Source organism: Mauremys reevesii, linkage group 3, assembly GCF_016161935.1.
Source record: "Mauremys reevesii isolate NIE-2019 linkage group 3, ASM1616193v1, whole genome shotgun sequence".
NCBI classification, from domain to species: Eukaryota; Metazoa; Chordata; order Testudines; family Geoemydidae; genus Mauremys; species Mauremys reevesii.
The window spans coordinates 108283398-108308768 of NC_052625.1; the positions used below are offsets into that span (position 1 = coordinate 108283398).

The following is a 25371-nucleotide window of genomic DNA, read 5'->3' on the forward strand; positions in this document are numbered from 1 at the left end:
ATGTCTGACACTAAAAGGACTGAAATACTTAAGCAGGCTATGGAAAAGGTCAGAAAGGAAAGTAATATGCAGAAATCTGTACTTTTTAAAAACAGCAAAACTTGCCTTTTGAAGATCTTTTTTGTATTTTGTCTTTAGTTGGGCCTTTGCTATGAAATGGCTTTAACCTTCTTATTGTGGTAAGGAGGATTGGGCAAAGGAGCGTAGGTCCTGAAAAGGGCATCAATAAAGTTTGTGAATCACTTAGATCAGGGGTCCCCAACACGGTGCCCGTGGGCACCATGGCACCCACCGGGGCATCTAAATGCACCCATGTACTGGCTGGCGGACGAGCATCCGCCGAAATGCCACCAAAATTCAGCGGCATTTTGGCAGCGATGCCTCTGAATGACGCTGCTTGCCGCCGACAAACAGCTTCATCCAGAGGCGTCGCTGCCAAAATGCCGCTGAATTTCGGCAGCATTTTGGCGGATGCTCGTCTGTCGCCACAGTGCTCCGTGGCTCGTCTTCTGGCGCCCGCCAGATGAAAAAGGTTGGTGACCACTGACTTAGATACTATGGTAATAAGGGTAATATAAATACCAAAGACAGGTAGACATGACATTTTCAAGAACAATATCTCTTTTTCCACTTTAATTCAATTGAATTTTATTTTAATACACCTGTTCAAAAAGAAATACTCTTGGGCCTGCTGGGTTGTGTTGTGTATGGAGATATGTAACTCTGAGAGGTTGCTGAAACACAGTCTGTCTGCAGGTGTATGGAAATTCTACTCTAGTCTATTATCTGTTTTTCAAATGCCGACACTGACATTTTTGCTAAAAAGTGATAATATACCCACAAGATATGGTTTGGTTATTGGTGTGTTTTGTGTTATTTTTTTAAGTGAATCCTCACAAATAGTGTACAAATAAATTTCAACCTGCTTGTTTCACACTGAAATATTTCTTCAGCTTTAAAAGGAGGGAGCAATTTGCCCCTGTTCTTGTTCTCCAGGAAATAGCCAGGGACTTCCACCATAATGTACACAGGGCTAAATTATCCCACCCATTATATCTATTTAACCCTGTTGATATTAGTCGGTTAACAGGGGCATAACTGAGGGCAGATTTTTCTAACATAAGTTGCTAGTGTTGACAGTTGCTGCTGCCAGGAGCTGTGTCCTATTACTGAAGCACTGGGCAGACTTTATTAGGAGATTCTGCCTTCTGCTTGTTAACTGTCGTCACTTACAGGTTGGGGAAGGTCAGCTAGAGATTTTTCCAGAAGAGGTGAATTCCTCTTGCTAAAATAGTCTGGTGCTGGAGTTAAGGTCAAACACAAGCCTAATGGCTAGCCCATGAAAAGTGCTTATGTGCTTTTTTCCCCCAGTGTTATAAATTCAGCCAAACTGGAATAATGAGTTTTTCCTCATTTTCTGTAGACTTAGTCCTTGCAGACACAGTCTGAGGAATACTTGTAATAACAGCAGTTTCCTCATGAATAGCCACTTAGAATTCATCCAAGAAACGAGCAGCCCCAAAAGGAAGAAAACTTTCCATAGCAAACTACTAAACATAAAACTGTTGCTTTAGGGCCACACACTCCCTCCCTTCATTCCACGACAGAGGGGTGCCTGGCTCCTCAAAAGAAGAGTGTTGTTTCAGTGGCTTGCTTCTCCTATTTATTACCTGTGGATACCCATGTTCAAAAATCAGTATTTGGCCCTATATGAAATGAATTTCATGGATTCAGCTAGGTCCTCAGATGCTCTTTGCCCACAGCAGAAAACCCACCACACATTTGAATACAGTTGGCAGTTTCAGCCCATTATTGAAATAGAAAGTGTTTCACAAGCCAAGACCGGGGTATTGGCAGAGCTGCATGTGATAGGCTTTTACTTACATAAGCATCACACACACATGGATCTTTCCCCCTTTAAAATGTATGAATTATTGAGATGTTTGAATCCTTTGAGGCCATGTAAATAGTTTTTCCATCCTTAAAGGAAAAATAAACATTAAAAATAGTTAAGCAAATATGTCCACTTTGCTTTGAAGTAGGGTGGAAAGTAGAAAGATGCAGCTAATCAAATACTTCTACATGGGTCAAAGCCTGCAGAGCATCCTGCAGGCCTTATTGGTATTTTTTCTTTAAAGCCTTAGGGGCTTGATCCTATATTCCTTGTGTACCCAAAATTCCCACTGAATTCAATGGGAGTGCATAAGGAATGTGGGATAAGGCCTTGAATAGCTAACCATATAGTCCATTTAGACTCTGATCTTGCAAAGGCTTACACATGAGCTTAACTTTATGCCCCATGAGCAGTCCAGCTATATACACAGTGTGCATAAGTGTTTGCAAGATTTGGCCTTATTGTGTTTTAAAAACAAAAAACAAACAAACAAAACTCTCCATGGCTACCTAGGACTTCATGGTTGCCACAGTGCTGCACACCAGGATTACTCAGGACTTCACAGAGTTAGAGAATCAGTTAGGACCCGTATCCATCTACTCCAAAAGCACAGAACTCTACCTTGTTAGTAATACGGGGCCTATGACACAGGTAAGCAGTTTTGATTGCATCTACCAGACAGCACTAGTGTGAACTTGTCTTTTTCTTTCTCTCTTGTACACATGCACACACATACTTTCTCTTTATCCAGTTCTTAGCAGTATGTTCAGAACTAATTTAAAAAATATATCCCACGCTTTCCCCCCATTTTTATACAATAACGGAATGGAGATGGCATTTTTACTGATACTGTACAGTTCACAGGGAATGCAGCTACAGTTTGAAAGCATGGAAGAGTTTGGAGTTAAGTCTATTTGCTACACAAGTGTTTTCACTAACATACTTGTGAAATCTTTTTAGAAATATTTTGGAAGTCTGCTTTCCCATACAACCAGTAGACACAGTGATGGTGTCAATTAGGTCACAAGGAAGGTAGTTGCCCTTCAGTTGTATGGGAAAGCAGACTTCCAAAATAGTTCTAAAAAGATATCACAAGTATGTTAGTGAAAACACTTGTTTAGCAAATAGACATAACTCCAAACCCTTCCAGTTTCTTCCTCCTAAATGCTTTCAAACTGTAGCTGCATTCCCTGTGAACTAACGATATTATCCTACTACCAAAAATGAAGTGTATTATTCATTCTTCTTTTTATAAAATGTAAGGCCCTTTAAAAAATCCCTGATCATGATTTATGCTTCCATATTTGTAACTAGATGTAACAATTAGAATAGCTTTCATGCTGTATTGCAGTTTTCTTTTAAAAACTTCTTTATGTGCATGCTCTTCATTTGTTCCCCATCGTGTTAAAGGAAGAGAAGGGTAAAGCTCACTTTATTTCAGCCCTGGCAGGATAAGTCACATGTACCAGGCTTGCAAAAATTCACATTTTCAATCAATGCTGTTAAAAAGCAAATTTGATTATAGGTTCAGACCTTGTACAACAAGTTTCATTTTTTCAGGAGGAATCTGTGTATATCATAGTTCATAACTGAAATGCAGTTATGTTCTAGTCAAACAGGGATTATTTTGGGAAAGTTCTATGCTCTGTGTTATGCAGGAGTGTAGACTAGATGATCACAGTGGTCCCTTATGGCCTTATAATTCATGAATCTACACAGCCATAATTTCAGTTGTGTTGATGGGCACCACTAGAATTATACTCTTTTTTAGTAAGTAAAAAGCTCACAGTTGAGCATATACAGGCTACATGTAAAAGAAATTATTTCCTCCTGTCTATATTGTGGAACATTTGCTGCCATACTGGAATGGTTGCTATAGTAGTGAAAGTTCTCGGAAGGTTTAAAATCAACTCACCTATTTTAGATTATTTTTTTAAAGGAAAAACTAAGGGAAACTCTTGAAATAACATTTTACTCCCTTCCAACAAACTCTTCAAGTTTTCTTGGAATATGAACACATAATTATGGGACAGATGTTAGTACTCTTATGATGAGTAAGTCAACGGGACTACTACAGGAGAAAGGTCTTCTACTCATCCTAAGGTTATCAGAATCTGACCCTATAATATTAACATTTGAATGCCAATGCCATGCATCAAAATTATAACATGAATGGTGTATTCTATACACTTTTGGCAGATTTGGAAATCCTGAGGATGCTTTGATAAGCAAGGGCTTTTCAATCAATATTACAATGAGTTTAATTATCTCTCTTCTGATATGTGGTTTATTAAATTGAAGATCCAGTTTCTGCTCTCAGTTAAACCAGTATAAATCCAGAATAATTCTATTGACTTCAAAGGAGTTACTCTGGATTTATGGCAGTATAACAAAGCACAATTTAGCCAAAAGTGTGTTAACATTTTTCACACATGTACTTTAGCCTGCTTAGTTACAAACCAGTCAAAAATGTCCCTCCAGTAAAATAGGAATTTGAAAGTATCTGCAAATAATTTTCATAACCAGTTGTCAGAAATCACTTAGTCAACAGTATAATATAAATGAAACAAAAGAAACATGTGTAAGCCAGCTGATTATAATGAATTTGGTATATAAGAGCATCCCGTTGTAATTCATACCAGTTTCACCCCAGCTAATTATACTTTATAGGCTGAATTCAGCCTAATTTAAAAGAGAACCACCAAATGAAACAGTATATACTTCCATACACCAAAGCTCATATCAAAAGAGGAAGGACTCTTACCTAGCATGCAAACACATTTGGCATTCTGATCGGGACTATCAAATGAGATTTCTCCACACCTCTGAAAGAAAAAGAGGGACATATTTAATGTGAGACTCTGTGGCAGTGTTTCTAAAGCTCATCTCAATTGATTAGACTCTCCCTGTTGGTATGCATACTTCCACCTTTTCATATTCTCTGTATGTATAAATATTTCCTGACTGTGTGTTCCATCCGAAGAAGTGAGCTGTAGCTCACGAAAGCTCATGCTAAAATAAATTTGTTAGTCTTTAAGGTGCCACAAGTACTCCTGTTCTTTTTGAAAAAAAAAAAACAGTGTCCAAAAGCAATGCCTTCCCTGCTGTGCACAAAGAGGTAACAGAGAAAATGACTTAGCACCTCATTTCTTGGGATGGCATGAGTCAGGTGAGGAAACTTCAACTGCCTTGGATAAATATTGATGCTTTTCTGCATCTCCGATTTTAACCCATTGTATAGCGTACTTAAAATTGATTAATGGACAGGGGAACTCTAGCTAGAAAAGAATTTGTCAGACCTTGTCAAAGCCTCTTTAAAAAGAATACATTGGGGGATAGAACATAAGATGGATAATTTTAAACAAGAGGTAGAAACAGTTTCTAAAGGGACCACAAGCTCTGCACCTGCTCGCAAACAATAATGCAGTAGTTTTTTAGTTGTGTTGAACATAAGCTCTTAACAAAAGAACATCTCTAATAAATAGTTTGTTACCATACATTAATTTGTTTATATTCTGAGAAACCAAGAATACTTTTATATCTCTAAGGCTGTAACATCTATGGGTAAAGAATGTGTTTGTAAAACGCAATTAAATTATAGCACTATGTATGTGAGTTTTATTATTAATGAATAATCTACATAGATACATAGTTTTCATGGCACATGTTGCATGTAATATGGTTTATATTTTTAAGGATTCTGTTCAGACTTTCACTCACTCTCTTATTTAGGAGGAAATTGGTTTTCATATTCATGAGAGCATAATTTACAGAAGTTAATGTGAAAAAAGACAAATTTTTGTCTTTTGACTTCAGGGCTATTAATGGGCCACTTTACCTTCAAGGGTCCATTAGGATATGTGCTAACTACTTAGGCCTACACTATAAATGTACATCAGCATAACTATCTTGCTCAGAGGTGTGAAAAATCCACACCTCTGAGCAAGTATACTTCTTGTGACCGTGGATTAACTATGGCTATGGCTACACTTGCACTTCAAAAAGCTGCTGCGGCAGCGCTTTGAAGCGCTAAGTGTAGTCAAAGCGCCAGCGCTGGGAGAGAGCTCTCCCAGCGCTGTCCGTACTCCACCTCCCTGTGGGGAATAACGTGCCACGCTCCCAGCGCTGGGGCTTTGACCACACTGGCGCTTTGCAGCACCGCAATTTGCAGCGCTGGAGAGGGTGTGTTTTCACACCTGCTGCAGCGCTGCAAATTTGCAAGTGTAGCCATGGCCTATGTCAACTGGAGAAGCTCTCCCGTCAGCATAGTAGGGTCTGCACTGAGCACTACAGCAGTGAAGCTGAAGTGTTTTAAGTGTAGATCTGTCCTGAGTACCTTTCCCAGACCTGAAGAAGAGCTCTGTGTAGCTCGAAAGCTTGTCTCTCTCACCACTAGAAGTTGGTCCAATAAAAGATATTACTTCACCCACCTTGTCTCTCTAAATTTTCAAGTAGTGATTTAAAGCAAAGTACATTTTCTTACATATTTTTATGTAAATAAAGATAGTTTGTGTCCTCTCTTACCTTAATAGTTATATATTATCTATAATATGCCTTACAAAGTTTATAATAATTTATCAATAAAGAGAGTTACAAAAAATATTAATCCTCATAACAACTCTGTTAAAAATGTGAGGATTATTACCCCTATTTTTTCATATCAGAAAATCAAATCATAAGATTTATGCAATTTACATAAGGCCATAATGGAAATGAGTATCAGAATTAGGAATGCCTGGTCTTGTTGCAACATGCTCTCTGGTCCCTTGCATGGATAACCATGTCATTTTAAATTTAAACTGGTAAAAGTTTATAGTGCTGCGAATACACTGGTGCATCTTATGGGTTTGATTCAAATCAATGGAAAGATTCCCATCAATGTCAATGGTGATTAGACTGGGCCCTTATAAATAGATAGGTCTCATTCCATGTCACTCAGCTCCAAGTCTGTGTCCATAGTCTTAACTATGGGAAAAATTAAGAATTAAACCATAAGCCAGTGTCAAATACCATAGAAGCAATAGTGCACAATGTAACCCCCGTTCACCATATTTTGTTATTCTAAATATTTTATACTCTGGTAGTGTCAGTGCTCCTGGGAGCAGAGCACAGAGTATATAGAAAAGCAAAAGTTCACATTACTGAGCAGTTCTGGCTAGCCTCTCAGAGTGTGTCTTCTCCTTCTGCTTTCTTTCCAGTTTAATTTCCTTTAACCTTTTCAGTACCTGTACCATTTTCTCTTGTGTAAATGGAAGTGATTAGTACCTTCCCGTTAAAGTACATTTTATTGTTTCACAGTCAGTGACAGTTATAGCAAGAATCCAAAACATCAGGTAAAAAGTAAACAAGGCTTAAGATAATACAGAACAACAACACCATAATTAGACTAAACATTTGCAACCTGCCATTTTTACACTCTCCTTCGCTTCCCCCACACCAAAATAAATAAAAAAACAAACAAGCAAACAAAAGCCCCACTCCCATACACAACCACTTCATATATCAGTGCATCTAAAGAGAGCAATCTAATGCCCTATATTTACCCTCCCTAGCAGCCAGCCCTGTTCTCCCGAAAGATTTCAAAAGACAGCACCAGTATTTCAGAGTAAATTATCAGAAAGCTCCCCCACCAGCTCATCCACAGCAGACTCAGAAATTTTCTCTCTGTTCATTATGGAACAAAATAATCTTCCAATTCCTTCTTTTCGCTCCAAGATCAGAATGTTCATTCATACGCAGGCAGTGGCATTGGAACAATTTTTATAGTAGGGGTACTGAAAACCATTGAACAAAACTGTAAACCCTATATATGATGGAAACCACTTCAAGCCAGGGGGTGCTACTGCACCCCCAGTGGCCCTAGTTCCAGCATCACAGTATGCAGGTAATTTAACAAAGTGCAGCAGAGCTAAATGGAACTGTAATGGGGTGCACTCACCTCTTGCGAGCACCCCCCTGTCTCAGTGCTTGTGCCTGCTCTCTCTCTCTCTCTCAGTTTGTGATGGGTCTTTGGTGACTCAGCCCTCCTGCCAAGTCACACACAGTCTGTCTGTGTGATAAAGCAAAGCAAACCCCTTCTCAGGTATAAATCCAACAGGGAGCCTATTTCAGCACCCTCTGTAAGGTCTTTCGATCTGCAGCCCTAACCTGGGGCTTAGTCTTCAATCAATTCAGCATGGGCTATCACAGTACCCAGGTCCAAACTGTTGCTCAGCCCCTTCTGGGTTCCCGCAAATTAGCCCTGCCTGATGTGGGGCCACAACCCCCAGGACTCCCTCCCTGGAGATTTCACATCTCTGGGCCTTTCTGGCCTAGGGTGATCAGATGAGAGGAAGAAAATATCGGGATGCTAGTGGAGCAAAAAAACCCAACAATGGAGTGTGAAATATTGGGAACTTCTGTTGGGATGCAGGACAAACGCCTAAATATTGGGATGTCTGGTCACCCTATTCTGGCCCCAGTTCTTCAGCTGGGCTCTTAAAAAAGTTCAGTTCCCTTTCTGGGGTACAAAGTCCAGGCCACTTTCCCAGTGGCTGTTGGGGAAGAGGGACCTGGGCTTGCCCTCTACTTCAGATCCCATCCCAGGGACCCTATAGATAGCAGCCATCCACCACATCCCTTTAAATACATTATGTTGCTGCTATGATTCCCTGGGCCACTTCCCCATGGTTCAGCACATTCTTCACCCTTACTTCAGGGCCTTGTACTGGTGGAATTCCAGCAGCCAGCCCAGAGCACTATCCACTCTCCTCCAGCTCTAGCAAGGAACTGATCTCACTGTGGCCCTGCAGCTCTTCTTATACTAGCTTGCTGGGCCCTGATTGGCTGCTTCCCATACAGCTGCTCTGGGTAGCTTGGAGGACCTCTCTAATGCCCTTTTCTGGGGTGGGGTATGGCAGGGCCACAAGGCTCCAGCAGGGGGGGCTGAAGGCCTCATCTACCCTGTCACAGGAACATATCCATGTCCCCTAAAATATTCAAGCTCCTGTCATGTCCCATATCTCATTTACATTTTCCACTTGTGACCCACAGGAAGACATGTCCGGACAAATTAGCCCTAATGTAGAGCTGTACCTGCCTTACCATAGTCAATGGAATCACAACAGGGATGATTTAGGGCTTGGCTACATGGGGAAAGTGATTAGAATAGCTATTCTGGAATAACCTATTCTATAATGGCTATTCTGGAATAGCTCCTTGTGTGGATACTCTGTTCTGGAACAAATGTGATTATATTCCAAAATAAGTACTTTACTTTGAAAGTGCATTAGTTATTCCCAAATAAAGATTCTTTTATTTTAAAAGAGAGTGTCTACCGTCCACATGGAATACTAATCTGGAATATTTTATTCTGCATTAGTTATTCTGGTCAATTTTCCCATGTAGACAAACCTGGAGGCCAATTTTGTTTGAAAAAGTCAACTAAATCCTTTATTTACAAAATTTTAAGTTGCTGAGGCAATAATGTTGCTAAATTTATTAGCATTTTACCTTGGTTAGCCTTTCTAGCTTGAACTTCCCCACATCATTAGATAATCGTTATAATCAAACTCTCTTTTCTAACCAATAAGGGACATTAGTACTACATATCTCATATCCGTTGGGAAAACTGCCAAAAGTAATTAATTCTTTTCTCATCAATTTTTGCCATAGGGTTACCAAAAGTTGTTTACTAACCTAATGGACATGCTTCTTTTTTTTCTACTGCTAAAAATAGTGAAAAAATAGCATGTTGTGTATCTTCTATGGAATGAGAAACTTTCTCTCTGAAATCCTTTCCTGTTGACTTGTAGTTCACCTCGTCTGTTACGCATGAAATAGATCATATATATCTATTCAGATTTGCTCTGCACATCAGTTTTTTTAGGCGCATTACTGAAGTTAAAAGCATAAGCAGCAATTAAAAACATAATGAAAGAGGATTAAATAAAAATCTCTGTCCTCAAAACTTTCTCAACACAAGTAATATCATAATTAGATGGAGTTTGCTTTGGGGTTGGGAAAGACTACTATTGTGTATAATTATTACAGGGTGTCCCGCAATAGGATTTTGTATGGAGGTGTAGAGTTATTCTGCTGACTCACTCTAGCAGACTGGACGAGTCTTATTTGAACTAATTCAAGCAGAGAAGTAGGAGAATAGACAGGATGTCCTGCAGGAGAAGCCTTGAAAATAAGCCAGTCTGGGAGAAAGTTTGGGCAATGGTCTATGTTGAACTGTTTAAAAGTACTGACCTACTCAAGGTAGAGCTGATCAAAAATTGGAATTTCCATCCATGGATTGGGCTGCACAGCCAGACTACAACTCCCATGATGATGCACTGCGGTCATGTGACTTATGTTGCACCACCGCCGTTCATCTGGAGGGGAATAGGGGCATGTGGCACCCCACTACAATTCTCATGAGGCACCGCAGTAGTGCAAGTGGACACAAATTAATGTTGAGCTGACCCAAAATTAAATATTTTGATTCAGTTCAACAACCTAAAATGTCATTTGGGTGAACTTGACCTGAAATGAAGTATTTTGTTTTGATTTTCCTGATGGAAAATTGAAAAAATGTCAGCAAAGTTGAAACTTTTGATTTTGGGGGAAACTGCTATTTTCCATCCAAAAACATTCTGATAATTTCCTGACCTGCGCTGACCCCCCTGGGACATTGTTATTTAAGTTATGCTTCTGGAGACAGAGGGTGAAATCTTGACCCCATTTAACTCCATGAGGGCATGTCTACTCATACAGCTCTGGAGCGGTGCAGCTGCACTGCTGCAGCACATCTGGTGAAGACACTCTGTGCAGATGGAAGAGAGCTCTCTCCTTGGCATACTAAAATCACCTCCACAATCAGCAGAAGCTGTCAGCTGGAGAAGCATTCCCGCCTACATCGTGTTGTGCACGTGAGCACTTATGTCGATATAACTTATGTCGCTCAGAGGGGTGGTTTATTCATACCCCTGAGCAACATAAATTATGCTGACTTAGACTGTAGTGTAGACATAGCCTGAGAGTATTGCCATTAACTACACTGCAGCCAAGATTTCACAAAAAGACTATACACAAATCACAGGAAAGGGATGAATTTTGGACAGCACCTCAGTCAGGCAACCTCATGGGGACTCTGTCTATTCACAAGGATATATGTAAAGTACTGGACAATATCCTTGGCTGTTGTAAACTGGTGTAGTTCCATTAAAGTCAGTGGAATTACATCAATTTACACAAGTTGAACATCAAGCGATAACCCAGTGAAAATTGTAGTGTCTTTGAGAATTTTTTCTTATTTTTTTCTAAGCCTTTCAAACACTATTGTTATGTTCCATACATATTGACATAAGCACAATATATATATATATATATATATATTTAGGAGGTGTATCCTCAGTAAGCTAAGCTTACTCAATATTTTCCAAGAATTCATTTGATTTTTCTTGACACTTTACTGAGGTAATACACTCTGCTCCTTGCAAGAGCAGCAGGAAATGGATAATGCAGAACAACATTATTTGGTTAAAAAGCTTAACTTTTTTATTCATTTCCCCATTTCACCGTACTGCATATTTCTCATTCTGACAGATTTATGGATAAAAATGCAGAATTTAATGCATTTTGATGCCAAAATAGACAGAAAGCTTCTGTTCTCCTATGGAAAACTATGGGGGGAATGGGGCTGTCTCTGAAGCAATAAATGCTTCTTTTATTTCTTTTTCTCTTTTACAGTGATTATTTCTCATTTAAACTTTCCTGGCATTTTGCAGGCAATAAAAAAAGGGGAAAACCAAAGATTTCCCCCTTTTAAAATGTACAACTCTAATCCTCTCCATTATAGAAATGCTCTAGTTTATTTATATATAAACACTTATATAGGCATTAGCAATTCAACCATCTGTGAGGCTCTGTCAGTGTGGTAAAACAGCTACTTGCATAAAAGGAGGTTGGAAATTTTCATTTGCTTTAAAAACAGCTGGCATTTTGTATAAATATATTGAAATAAAGGCAGGGGCGGCTCTAGGAATTTCGCCGCCCTGAGCACGGCAGCAAACCGTGGGGGGCGCTCTGGCGGTCGTTGGTCCCGCGGCTCCGGTGGACCTCCCACAGACGTGCCTGCGGAGGGTCCGCTGGTCCCGCGGCTCCGGTGGACCTCCCGCAGGCATGCCTGCGGATGCTCCACCGAAGCCGCGGGACCAGCGGACCCTCCGCAGGCACGCCTGTGGGAGGTCCACCGGAGCCGCGGGACCAGCAGACCCTCTGCAGGCACGCCTGCGGGAGGTCCACCGGAGCCACGGGACAAGCGGACCCTCCGCAGGCACGCCTGCGGGAGGTCCACCGGAGCCACCTGCTGCCCTCTCGGTGACGGGCAGAGCGCCCCCCGCGGCATGCCGCCCCAAGCACGCGCTTGGCGCGCTGGGGTCTGGAGCCGGCCCTGAATAAAGGTTGTAGCAATTTCAGTAAGGGTCAGAGTTAGTGGTCCTCAGGCATGGGCTCTCTTCAGTTATGTTTCTAAAACTGCCCGAAAATAGGAGGTTCCATGATATTCTTAGGTTTAAGTGATGAGCAAAAAAGCAAGCAAGATGTGAGTCAACATCAATGCTGAGAAAATATAGGAACATAGGAATTGCCGTACTTGTCAACCCTTTTGTCCAGCTAGTCCTGTATTCTGTTTCTGCCAGTGGCCAGATGCTTCTGAGGATGATGCAAGAAACCCTGAAGATATGGAGTAATCTCCCCCCCTGTGAAAGTCTAATCCTAATCCCTAACAAATAAGAGATTGGTTTAAGGCCTGAAGCACAAGGTTTTATATCCCTTTTAATCCCAGTGATTATTTTAACTCTTTCTGTTCTTATCCATATAAATGTCTGAATTTTGCTAAATTCTTAGCCTCAATGACATCCAGTGGCAGTAAATCGTGCAGTCTAATTATGCATTGTGTGACAAAGTATTTCCTTGTATCAGGAACCAGGTGTGATGGGTTCAGTCAGAGACCCCCCCCTTGGGACTGTTACCTGACATGCTGGAATTACCTCTGAGACCATCTTCCCTGCCAGCTTGGGACTCCAGAACCCTGCCTTGTTGAGCCAGACATGCCAGTCTGCTGCAACACAGACCCAGGTCTAGTCCATGCTCCCAAAGCGGCAGACTTTAATAAAAAACTGCTTAACAGGTCACCTCTCTCCAGCACCCAGACACCCAGCTCCCAATGGGATCCAAACCCCAAATAAATCCGTTTCACTCTGTATAAAGTTTATACAGGGTAAACTCATAAATTGTCTGCACTCTATAATACTGATAGAGAGATATGCACAGCTGTATTAATCACTTACTCTGGGTTTACTAATAAACAAAAGTGATTTTATTAAGTATAAAAAGTAGGATTTAAGTGGTTTCAAGTAATAACAGATAGAACAAAGTAAGTCACCAAGCAAAATAAAGCAAAACCACGCAAGTCTAAGTCTAATACATTAAGAAACTGTTTACAGGTAAAATCTCACCCTCAGAGATGTTCCAATAAGCTTCTTTCACAGACTAGACTCCTCCCTAGTTTAGGCCCAATCCTTTCCCCGGTACAGTCCTTGTTAGTTCCAGCTCAGGTGCTAACTAAGGGATTTCTCATGACTGGCCACCCCCTTTGTCCTGTTCCACCCCCTTTTATAGCTTTGGCCCAAGGTGGGAATCTTTTGTTTCTCTGGGTCCCCACCCCTCCTTCTAAATGGAAAAGTACCAGATTTAAGTACCAGATCAGCATCATGGGACATGGTCACATGTCCTGTGAGACCCCCAGACTCCATTCGACCTGGACTGGCTTACACAAACACAGGAAGGCTTGCAAATAAATAGAGCCATTTACAACCAATTGTCCTAGTCAACGGGAGCTGTCAAGATTCTAAACCACCATCAATGGCCCACACTTTGCATAATTACAATAGGACCCCAGAGTTATACTTGATATTTCTAGCTTCAGATACAAGAATGATACATAGATACAAATAGGAGGAATATATTCAGTAGGTTGTAATCTTTGTTATGATACCTTACAAGAGATCTTTTCCATAAAGCATATTCCAGTCAATCATACTTACACTCATAAGCATATTTCCATAAAACATATGGAGTGCAATGTCATACCAGGAAACACTCCTGTGGGGTGACCTCACTTTCTGACACCTCCCCAGGCCATGCCTCCACACCACCTACGTAGGCGAGCCACCTACAGACTTCTTATACAGAAGTCACGGACAGAGAAGTCACAGACAAACAGACAAGTCATGGTATCCATGATATTTTCCCCACAAAGATAAACCTACAGGCCTACACATTATGTACGTGGGAATCACTGATGCCTCATGACAAAGGTCATCGGTGAAATCTTAGACATTACTGGAAATTGAGGGCCAGATTCAGCAAGCCATCCCTATCAGCAAAACCCCCAAGCATACTATTTGCTATTACTAAGGCAAATACTGCAGAATCAAGCAAATTACAGTCATACCAAATTTTAGTGTATGGGCTTTCTATTTTCCCTATTTGACATCAGCATGATGCATAGTTATTCAATCAAACATCAGGTGGCACATTAGCATCTAATTCTTTAATGATATAGCATCTTCTGGAGCTCAGTTGCTATAAAGCAACAGGGCTATGCCTGGGCAAATTTTGTTTGAGATTATGTTTCCTTTTCCAAGCTTCCCTTGTGAAAGGGCAGGTTTCACTCTGATCCAGGCAGTTAAATGCATTAGTCTAACAACAGTTCAGCATTCTGTCAATCTCCAGCAAAAACCTGGCTCTGCAGTTGGTTCTGGTATTTACCGTGCTGCAGACCCTCAGCCAGTCAAAATAGGCGACACGACCAAATGAGTAATTACACTAAATTGACCAAAAATTCCCAAGAAACCATTGTTGCCAGAAGTCAGCAACTACTCTGTGGGCTAACTATCCTGAGGTGAACCTTAAGGCAGTTCATTCCCTCACAAACCTGTGATTTACTATGGTTAGGAGTTGTTTGAAATGGATTAATGTGTTGGAAAATGGACGTAGCAGCTTAACAGCTTTGTTTTCTTCTTCAGTCAAGGAAAAAAATGTTAGCTTAACAGTGTGTGTGACTTCATTATACAGATGCCAGCAGGACTGACACCATTGAGGATCTGTCAGCAATTCAGTATAAATCCCCTATTTTTAGATGTTTATAGGTCAGGCACTATGAGGTGAAACTTGGACTACAAAAGTCTCAGCCATTTTTATTTTTAATAAAATAATCAGTCACAGTGGGCTGTGCATTAGCAGGCCATTAGGGCACACCTTTTAGGTATGTCGTGATTGCCTGCAGTCATCCAAGAAGCACACCAATAGCCTAGTGTGCTGGCATGAAACCCCAGCGCAGGCTGGAAAGGGATTAATAGTCAATTATGGCACCAGTGCAATAGATGTACTTAACTAGTTGTTTTTCAACCAGAGGGGCGTGACTGGCAGGTATCAGGTGAACTAATGGATACCTGGGTCCCAGCAACAGGTGGAACCACAGGAAATAGAAGGACTTCTGTGAGGGAATCTGAGTGCCAGAGAGATTCTTTCTGGGGGGTGCATGCTCAATGCTGGAGCAGGGGGAGAAGCTCTGTAGTAGCTGAAGGAGGAGACTTAAAATGGAGTGCAGAGAGGGTAGATTTGTTGAGAGGCTCTGATTACAAGTTTGAGCTTTTGTTCCCCTGATAGGGGTTGGGTTTAGATGCTTCTCAGGGGGAGGGCTGAACTGCATACAGAGACAGATGACCTCCAAGCAGCACTAGTCACGGATTCCTGCAACATGATGCCCTGACACAAGGGGACACGCTAATGGCAACTGTGTGAACCATACCACCTAGAAGTGCACACCCCAGCAGTGGTGCACTGATGTTAAAGTATGGTTCAACTTTAAATTTAATTGTAAAAAATGTAAAATTTCTGTGTTTTATGCAATGTATCCTTCCTCCACAAAAATAGTTTCTAGTAGATGGAAAATAGAAAACAGGAGGGGAAAAATTGCAAATACTTTTTCTCTACTATTTGTTTAAAACTTTTTAAAGGCTACTTGGATTTAAACACTAGCCTGGAGAACCACATGGCTACTTTCCCCCCTCCTAAGTCCTACATCTGTCCCTTTTAGGTATATTTTAAGGAAAGTGGCTAATCACAAACTCTCATTTTCTATTGAAAAGAACTAAATATTGGGGAAAATATATAGAAATACTTTGAAATATAAGTCTTCAGTTCAACTCGATCAGACTAGAGCCCATCAATATTAGCAAACCTTTGGAAAGTGGTCTGCATGATCTACTCAAATATACTGTGACAACACACCTCTTATGTCAAGGCTCAATTTTTCCCCCTCTGGCATTAAGGAGGTCTGGAGTAAATCAGTCCTACTCTGGAGTTTTAATTCTTACACTTGTTTACTTAAAATATTTACAGGGTAGGCCCTAGGGTTGGCTCAAGAGGTTTCTTTAAACAAAGAAAAAAATACATTTTCTAACTCCCAGTGCACTATTGTCTTTTCTTATGCTGCCTATAAATCAACAGCTGTCCTCTCTAACACACTCTGGGCCCAAATACGCTGGGAATAATGGTGCTTCTCCCCAAACCAAAATAAACACAAGATTTCCCTCATAGAGAAACTAGCTCTTTACCTAGGAGAAGCCTTTCCCCTTTACTGTACACAACCCTTCTGCAGCCTGCTTTCTATCCTTTCTCCCCCACTGGAAGAGGTTTTTAAAGGTCACATAATGGGTGTCCATAATTAACTTGTAGTAACCTCTTTCCACAGTTCATAGGAAAAAGAGCGTTATCCATTCTATGACTGAAATACCTGCCTTTAACCACCCTTTCAGAACTGTCAGGCCTGATTTTGTCGCAATGCTTATTTAATGTCAAATACATATTGGGTAGCATGTGAGAGCAGTCTCCAATGTTTTATACTACGACACGTCCCATCAGTGTATCTGATTGTTATTGTGGTGTTTACTGTATGAATACAAGGGGTTAATTCATGAAGGGGTTATCTGCATGTATGCTGGAAGGGAGACAATGACCGGTCCTGATATGGAAACACTCGATGGACAAGGCTGGAGCCATTTGCTGTGATGTGCTCCTCCCACCACCTGCATTTGCTAAACAGGTTACTCAAGAAATGTCTCAACCCTTTGAATAAGGAGGGAGATCAAAGCCTCATAAAGTTTAAAAGACAAAAACACTCTCTCGAGGAGGGCAGATGGTTAAGGGGAAGCTGAAGCAAGAGATTTCCGGGGAGCAGTTTGACGTCCAGATTCCAGAAGCTGAGGTGTCTGGGATAATATAGGTCTACCTAGAACTATAGGTAAGGTAGATATGCATGTAGACCCTTTGAGTTTAAAAACCCTCTACTCTGGGTTATGCTTTGTTCCAGCTGCTATGATTAAAGAAAAGTTTGTTTTGAAAAGGCTGTTCTGGGTCACATAAGAACATAAGAATGGCCATTCTGGGTTAAACCAAAGGTCCATCCAGCCCAGTATCCTGTCTACCGACAGTGGCCAATGCCAGGTGCCCCAGAGGGAGTGAACAGGCAATGATCAAGTGATCTCTCTCCTGTCATGCATCTCCACCCTCTGACAAACAAACAGAGTCTAGAGACACCATTCCTTACCCATCATGGCTAATAGCCATTAATGGACTTAACCTCCATGAATTTATCCAGTTCTCTTTTAAACGCTGTTATAGTCCTAGCCTTCACAACCTCCTCAGGTAAGGAGTTCCACAAGTTGACTGTGCGCTATGTGAAGAACTTCCTTTTATTTGTTTTAAACCTGCTGCCTATTAATTTCATTTGGTGACCCCTAGTTCTTGTATTATGGGAATAAGTAAATAACTTTTCCTTATCTACTTTCTCCACATCACTCATAATTTTATATACCTCTATCATATCCCCCCTTAATCTCCTCTTTTCCAAGATGAAGAGTCCTAGCCTCTTTAATCTCTCCTCATATGGGACCCGTTCCAAACCCCTAATCATTTTAGTTGCCCTTCTCTGAACCTTTTCTAGTGCCAGTATATCTTTTTTGAGATGAGGAGATCACATCTGTACGCAGTATTCAAGATGTGGGCGTACCATCAATTTATATAAGGGCAATAATATATTCTCCGTCTTATTCTCTATCCCCTTTTTAATGATTCCTAACATCCTGTTTGCTTTTTTGACCGCCTCTGCACACTGTGTGGACATCTTCAGAGAACTATGCACGATTTATTGTAGCTAAATTAGCCCCCATCATATTGTATGTATAGTTGGGGTTATTTCTTCCAATGTGCATTACTTTACATTTATCCACATTAAATTTCATTTGCCATTTTGTTGCCCAATCACTTAGTTTTGTGAGATCTTTTTGAAGTTCTTCACAGTCTGCTTTGGTCTTAACTATCTTGAGCAGTTTAGTATTATCTGCAAACTTTGCCACTTCACTTTTTACCCCTTTCTCCAGATCATTTATGAATAAGTTGAATAGGATTGGTCTGAGGACTGACCCTTGGGGAACACTACTAGTTACCCCTCTCCATTCTGAGAATTTACCATTTATTCCTACCCTTTGTTCTCTGTCTTTTAACCAGTTCTCAATCCATGAAAGGACCTTCCCTTTTATCCCATGACAACTTAATTTACGTAAGAGCCTTTGGTGAGGGACCTTGTCAAAGGCTTTCTGGAAACCTAAGTACACTATGTCCACTGGATTCCCCTTGTCCACATGTTTGTTGACCCCTTCAAAGAACTCTAATAGATTAGTAAGACACGATTTCCCTTTACAGAAACCATGTTGACTTTTGCCCAACAATTTATGTTCTTCTATGTGTCTGACAATTTTATTCTTTACTATTGTTTCGACTAATTTGCCCGGTACTGACGTTAGACTTACTGTTCTGTAATTGCCGGGATCACTTCTAGAGCCCTTTTTAAATATTGGTGTTACATTATCTATCTTCCGGTCGTTGGTACAGAAGCTGATTTAAAGGACAGGTTACAAACCCTAGTTAATAGTGCCGCAATTTCACATTTGAGTTCTTTCGGAACTCTTGGGTGAATGCCATCTGGTCCCGGTGACTTGTTAATATTAAGTTTATCAATTAATTCCAAAACCTTCTCTAGTGACACTTCAATCTGTGACAGTTCCTCAGATTTGTCACCTACAAAAACCGGCTCAGGTTTGGGAATCTCCCTAACATCCTCAGCTGTGAAGACTGAAGCAAAGAATTTGGTTAGTTTCTCCGCAATGACTTTATCGTCTTTAAGCGCTTCTTTTGTATCTCGATCATCAAGGGGACCCACTGGTTGTTTAGCAGGCTTCCTGCTTCTGATGTACTTAAAAACATTTTGTTATTATCTTTTGAGTTTTTGGCTAGCCGGTCTTCAAACTCCTCTTTGGCTTTTCTTATTACATTTTTACACTTAATTTGGCAGTGTTTATGTTCCTTTCTATTTTCCTCGCTAGGATTTGACTTCCACTTTTTAAAGGAAGTCTTTTTATCTCTCACAGCTTGTTTTACATGGCTGTTAAGCCACGGTGGCTCTTTTTTAGTTCTTTTACTGTGTTTCTTAATTTGGGGTATACATTTAAGTTGGGCCTCTATTATGGTGTCTTTAAAAAGCACCCATGCAGCTTACAGGGATTTCACTTTAGTCACTGTACCTTTTAATTTCTGTTTAACTAACCCCCTCATTTTTGCATAGTTCCCCTTTTTTAAATTAAATGCCACAGTGTTGGGCTGTTGAGATGTTCTTCCCACCACAGGGATGTTAAATGTTATTATATTATGGTCACTATTTCCAAATGGTCCTGTTATTATTACCTCTTGGACCAGCTCCTGTGCTCCACTCAGGACTAAATCTAGAGTTGCCTCTCCCCTTGTGGGTTCCCATACCAGCTGCTCCAAGAAGCAGTCATTTAAAGTATCGAGAAATTTTGTCTTTGCATTTCGTCCCGAGGTGACATGTTCCCAGTCAATATGGGGATAATTGAAATCCCCCACTATTACTGAGTTCTTAACTTTGATAGCCTAATTTCCCTTAGCATTTCATCATCATTATCATTGTCCTGGTCAAGTGGTCAATAATAGATCCCTAATGTTATATTCTTAATAGAAGATGAAATTACTATCCATAACTTCCAAAAGGAAGACTTGCAGGACCCAAACCTAGATGGGCCTACTGAGTAATCACAGTTGGTACACAAGGGACCCAGTCTCAGTATGGGAGTATCATGGGATTCCACGTCAGGAAAGGTGAAAGTACAAGACCAGACGAGGTGGCAGAGAAGCAGCTAGCTCTGAACTGTGTCAGATCAATACTGTGTGATCGATACTTGTATTCCACCCACTAGTGACTTGAACAAGCAGTTCTGAAGCTGCAATACCAACATAAGACACTTCGGGTGGTATTTTCAAAAAGCAGTAACAAGGCACTATGGGGTAACCTGTAGCATTATATTAATTTTGCTCTGTTGCACCTATTGAAGAGCACAGGCATGGAGTGCAGCATATAGAAGCACATTTTTACAAATGAAGAGCAGAAGACAGAATGCAGGGAAACCTGATCCAGCATTAATGAAAGCACTGCTTCCTGGCCATCAAGCGACTCCTACCTAGTAGCAGAAAAGGACTAAAACAATATCACATAACTAAGTGCCTCATTAACATGATAATCTCACTTAAGTCCATGCTTCCTTGTATTTTTTCCCCGTGGATGTGATTCTGGTTGTACCTCTCAGACATCTTTGGGTCATTTGCTTTATGCTCTAATTTTAAAGCTACTGTGCTAGGGCCCATAACCAGGAAAAGCTCAACACACTGTATACTGTAGCGTCCGCAGTATCTACAAAACTTCTGTACAAACATGATGATTCAAAGTTTTTTGTGGGCACCTATCCAGCAAGTGACCAAATGGATGTTTACACAGTACAAAAGAGGATTTATAATGGACTTCTAGCACCTTGACACAGAGATGCTCCTGTACACAAAACTATCAATTAAATGTCAATTGATATTTGTACAGGTTTTTTTTTTAAATGTAACTCAAGCCATGGAACTAAGTAACCTCAGTGCAAGCGAAAATAACTTCCAAAACGTCAGTGTAACATGCACATAACTAGTGCCTACAAGCAAAGCTGTTGAACCCACAAAACAGCAAGCACTGTTTTACAGGAAAAAGAGCTGCTTTTTCACCAGATGTGATGTCAAACAGTTGAGTATATTCCAACTATCAAAACTATTCCAACTATTATAGTTACATCCTACCCCAGTCAGTGCATGTAATTCCCACTGACATCAGCTTTACATGAAGATCACAAGGACAATAGGGTCTATGAAAATAACTTTATCTGCATGGAAGAGTAAAGTTGTGCAGGGCACCCCTGAAACTTCTTCAGAATTTCTAACCCTCTTGATCCACAAACATGGCTGGTGTTTTGTTATTTACCACAAGGACCAGATGCCATAGTGCTTGGCACTATATAAAAATTTAAAATAGAAGTTCATGTCTTTTGCTGTGCTAGTTGTAGTTTCCAAGGTTACTGCTTCTTGATGCAGTGCTAGAAATGTGAATTTTTTCGCACTGAAATTAATTCCCAGAGTACAGAGTCTCTTCTGGAGTCTTTGTTTTCTTTTCCTTTTAGCAATATTTTTGCATGTGTGAAAGTGCTGGTTTGAAACAGGCATATCATTGGCAATCATTGCACAAAGCTTCTCTTGCTAGCGCTTCTCCATACTGACCTAACATCACCTGTGCTATTCTGGAGTCTAGTCAAGATCAATTGTGCCCAGCTCTGAGGTGAACATTGTACTAGGAAAATGTCAGAAGAAAGCTGGTGCAAATGATTCTCCTCTCTGTGGTGAAATTCATTTCTAGTTGATTCACTGCTTCAAAAAAGAATGAATTTTTTCAAGCAACTTCCTGTTCCTGTTCTCATGGTGGCATATGGCCTTCCTAAGTGATGACTGCTGTGATTCCATACACAAAGAGCAAGCATATCACTTCATGGCTTTTTTTTTATTATGGCAAACAACAAGAATGAACAAAAGTAAAGGCTCCATGGGAACAAAATGGCTCCTGACTTTGCACACAGATGGTGTCTTGGAAATTTAAGTGACCACTCCACATGTCACAATTTCATAGCATCCACAACCTTCAGTGTTGTGAGGTGGACAGAAATACACACAGGTCTATAAGAAAATCAGGAAACTCATTTTCCCTTGAAACCCAGATAAGCGTTTGAACCTGTCAAGAGGTAAAGTCTACTGTATTAAACTAGTGCACTCCTCCTCATGCCAATACACACCCTCCTAAGGAAGTTTTCACCACAAAGCAGTGGCTAGGCATTTTAGCTCTGAATAGCAAGACTCATAATTCTTGTAAGAGAATAAAAGAGGATTACATAACTCATACTTTCAATAGCTGCTTAGATACATTCACTTACAGCATTCCAGAGAGGTACATTTTTGTGACAAGCAGACAATATGTTCATTTCAGAGAGTCTTTCTCCACCAAACCAAGGTCCCTTGCAATAGTAGGTGTTAAATATATAAAAAAGGAAACACTGTGCTTCCAGCATTACCAGGTCAAAGGAACATGCATGATATTCTTGAGGATGAAAATGGAGCTCATCAAAAGACTTAAATGGATATAGTTCCCTCTCTTGGGCTGGATCTGTCTTCAGGACAAATCCCCTTGGAGAGATATGTCTCATATACGGCATTATAAAGACCGAGTAAAGTATTTTCCAAAAGAGGCAACGATCCCAGCTCCTGCCTGTTCAACTTCTTATTGTCATTCCAGGAAACAAATATCAGAACTGTACCTCATTTATAGAAAATAAAAATGTTAAATAGTTGTTGTTGTCATGGGAATAATCTTAAATTGCCTTTTGGCCCTTTGCTGCTCATACCTTTCATTGCTAGTTGCCAAAGTCAACATGTTCAACATTTTTATGATGTAATTTCTTTCATACACCCCCATGCCAGACTGTACAAAAACAGACAATGTCTTAGATTTTTAATATTAACCAGTTTTGTACTCCCTAATATTCTTGGTATCTATTCTGTTCTATCCAGGTTCTTATACCACCCTCATCAGTTTTGTTTCTGAAAGTCTTCCAGTAGAGCATTAAATAACATGACTAACAACTATCATGTATGATTCATTCTCTCTCTTATCCTTTCTCAAGGGGAGAATTGTGTGTGCAATGTTGCATTTGTTTTGATTGGTTTTTATTTTGGGGTTGGTTGGTTGGTCAAATGTACACTCTGCTATGTGTTTATATTGGAGAAGGTAAGGCTGAAGAAGTGCATCTTGCATTTGGAGCGGAAGATGATGAGGTTTCTGCTGGTCCTTAGTTCCTGTGGGAGCTCATTCCACAGTCTTGGACCTGCCCCTGAAAAAGCTCTGTCTCTATACAGATAAACTTTAATAATTTGTGGGACCAACACACATTCCAGGGGTATCCCATATTCAATGTAATGTAATTTTGTCTACAAAGTATTGACACTCTAATGGAAATTTGGCATTTCAAATGTGACCACTCACAGCTACAGCTTAGGAAAGCAACAAAGCTTTAAAGAGTGTTTGAGGTGGGATGGAGGGGGTAACTAGATGGCTCAGGAGTGTAACATTGAAACTCTGGGGCATGTGACCTCTCAGACAATGGTTTGAATCTTGCCCAGGTTGGTAACGACTAAGAGTAATTAGCATCAGTTAGATATTTGGTAGCCAATGTAAAACTGAGTTTGGTGGTCTCAATCCAGTGGACAGATGTACACAACACAAAACCCATCACTGCAGTTGGCACTAATTGTCAGCCTTGCTAGCAACCTCGATAGGACTGAGGAAGGAAACTGACTACCCTCTCATCTCTAGAAATGGTCCACCCAGAACAAGTTAGGTCATATTGGTACAGTAGTGTGGGAAGATTGGTACTACTGCTTCTAATGACATATCATATCAGTTTTCAGAGTAGCAGCCATGTTAGTCTGTATCCACAAAAAGAACAGGAGTACTTGTGGCACCTTAGAGACTAACAAATTTAGTTGGGCATAAGCTTTCATGGGCTACATCCCACATCATCAGATTCATGCAGTGGAAAATACAGTAGGAAGATATATATATATACACAGAGAAAATGAAACAATGGGTGTTACCATACACACTATAAGGAGAGTGATCTGTAATAATAATTTGCTGTTAACACCTTTTGATTTATCTATTTTAAAGATTTTTACAAATATTATCCTTTTAACAACATGACATCCATTATATTTTTATAAGGGGAAGGTTTTTGCTTTAGCTATGACCTAGTTCTTAGGGCTTTCAGGTCACTGGGAAGGGTACTAAATGCATTTTCTAGTAATCTGTAATGCTATAAATTAGTATCAGCACATGATTAGGCTTTAAACTCAAAAAGCAAAAGGTTTGAATGACTTCCTAAGATTTCCTCATCTGTTTAAAGAACTAAAAAACAATATGGAAAATAAGAATGGTCAATTCCTCAATTACTAATCTTTTATTTGGTTAATTAATTGTGTTATATAACGACATGTACATAGTGGTTCAGAATCTGTAGCAGAGTAATGAGACTACTTCTGCTCCTACCTATTTCAGTCTGCTTCTCCAGGAGCAGGATTAGGGGGGGTCTAAAGTTTTAGGATACAGATTGTTTGTATTGCAGTGACCAGGAGAGAAGAGCAGAGCAGAACCACGGTTAAGTTCCATGTCAGGAACTGAACGCAGCTCCGTCAGTTCTTTTTTAATCCATTCATTAAATAATGGCAAACAAACTGCAAATTTTACAGTTACTTTTCACAGATGAATCCCACTTTAAAAGCTGTTGGCTTTCTATCCCACACCTTAAGATACACATGAGCCAGGTGGTAAGATGGACATATTGTCTTGTATTTCCATATTTTTTGCATTGTGGAGTATGCACAATTAAGAGCTTTACAACAATAATTTAAAACTTTGCCTAAACAACTTTTCTGACAATCAACTAAACTTCTTCTCAGCCAAAACTTTTAAGACGTGAAAATAACCAAATTCCAAAATCAAATGAGTTGAGATTTACAGAATGGGAAGAGTATATCTTCAATATATACAGTCCAGAAGGGACTCATTCACTTGTTATATGTTTCTAATTCATAGTCTAGCTGAAAATTGTATTCTGCACAACAAAATTTTTCAATGAAAATGAGCTTAGTTCCAACTGGAAGGAATGTAAATCATAACCTGTTACATAAATAGCTCTGAAAGTTGGATCTGGATCTAAGCTTTTGTGGCTCAGGCCCAACTCTACATTCAACACATTTTTATCCTTCATGCTATGACATCGCTCATATGCCAATACATGCATTGCTATGCTAACTTACTGATTGAGGTACCTAGAACAGAACTTCAATGTTATAAAAGGACAGCTAATAAAAACAATGTTACAAGTCAATCTGCTTGTCTT

At 40.2% G+C, this 25371-nt stretch overlaps 1 protein-coding gene across 1 annotated transcript in view; it reads right to left on the reverse strand.

Moving 5' to 3' along the window:
- Positions 1-25371, reverse strand: part of PDE7B (phosphodiesterase 7B) — a 259623-nt gene that overhangs the window by 180842 nt on the left and 53410 nt on the right. Inside the window, exon 2 of the mRNA XM_039529600.1 lies at positions 4659-4719. Within this exon, the coding sequence (XP_039385534.1) occupies positions 4659-4719 (61 nt within the window). The remainder of the gene's footprint in view (positions 1-4658; positions 4720-25371) is intronic.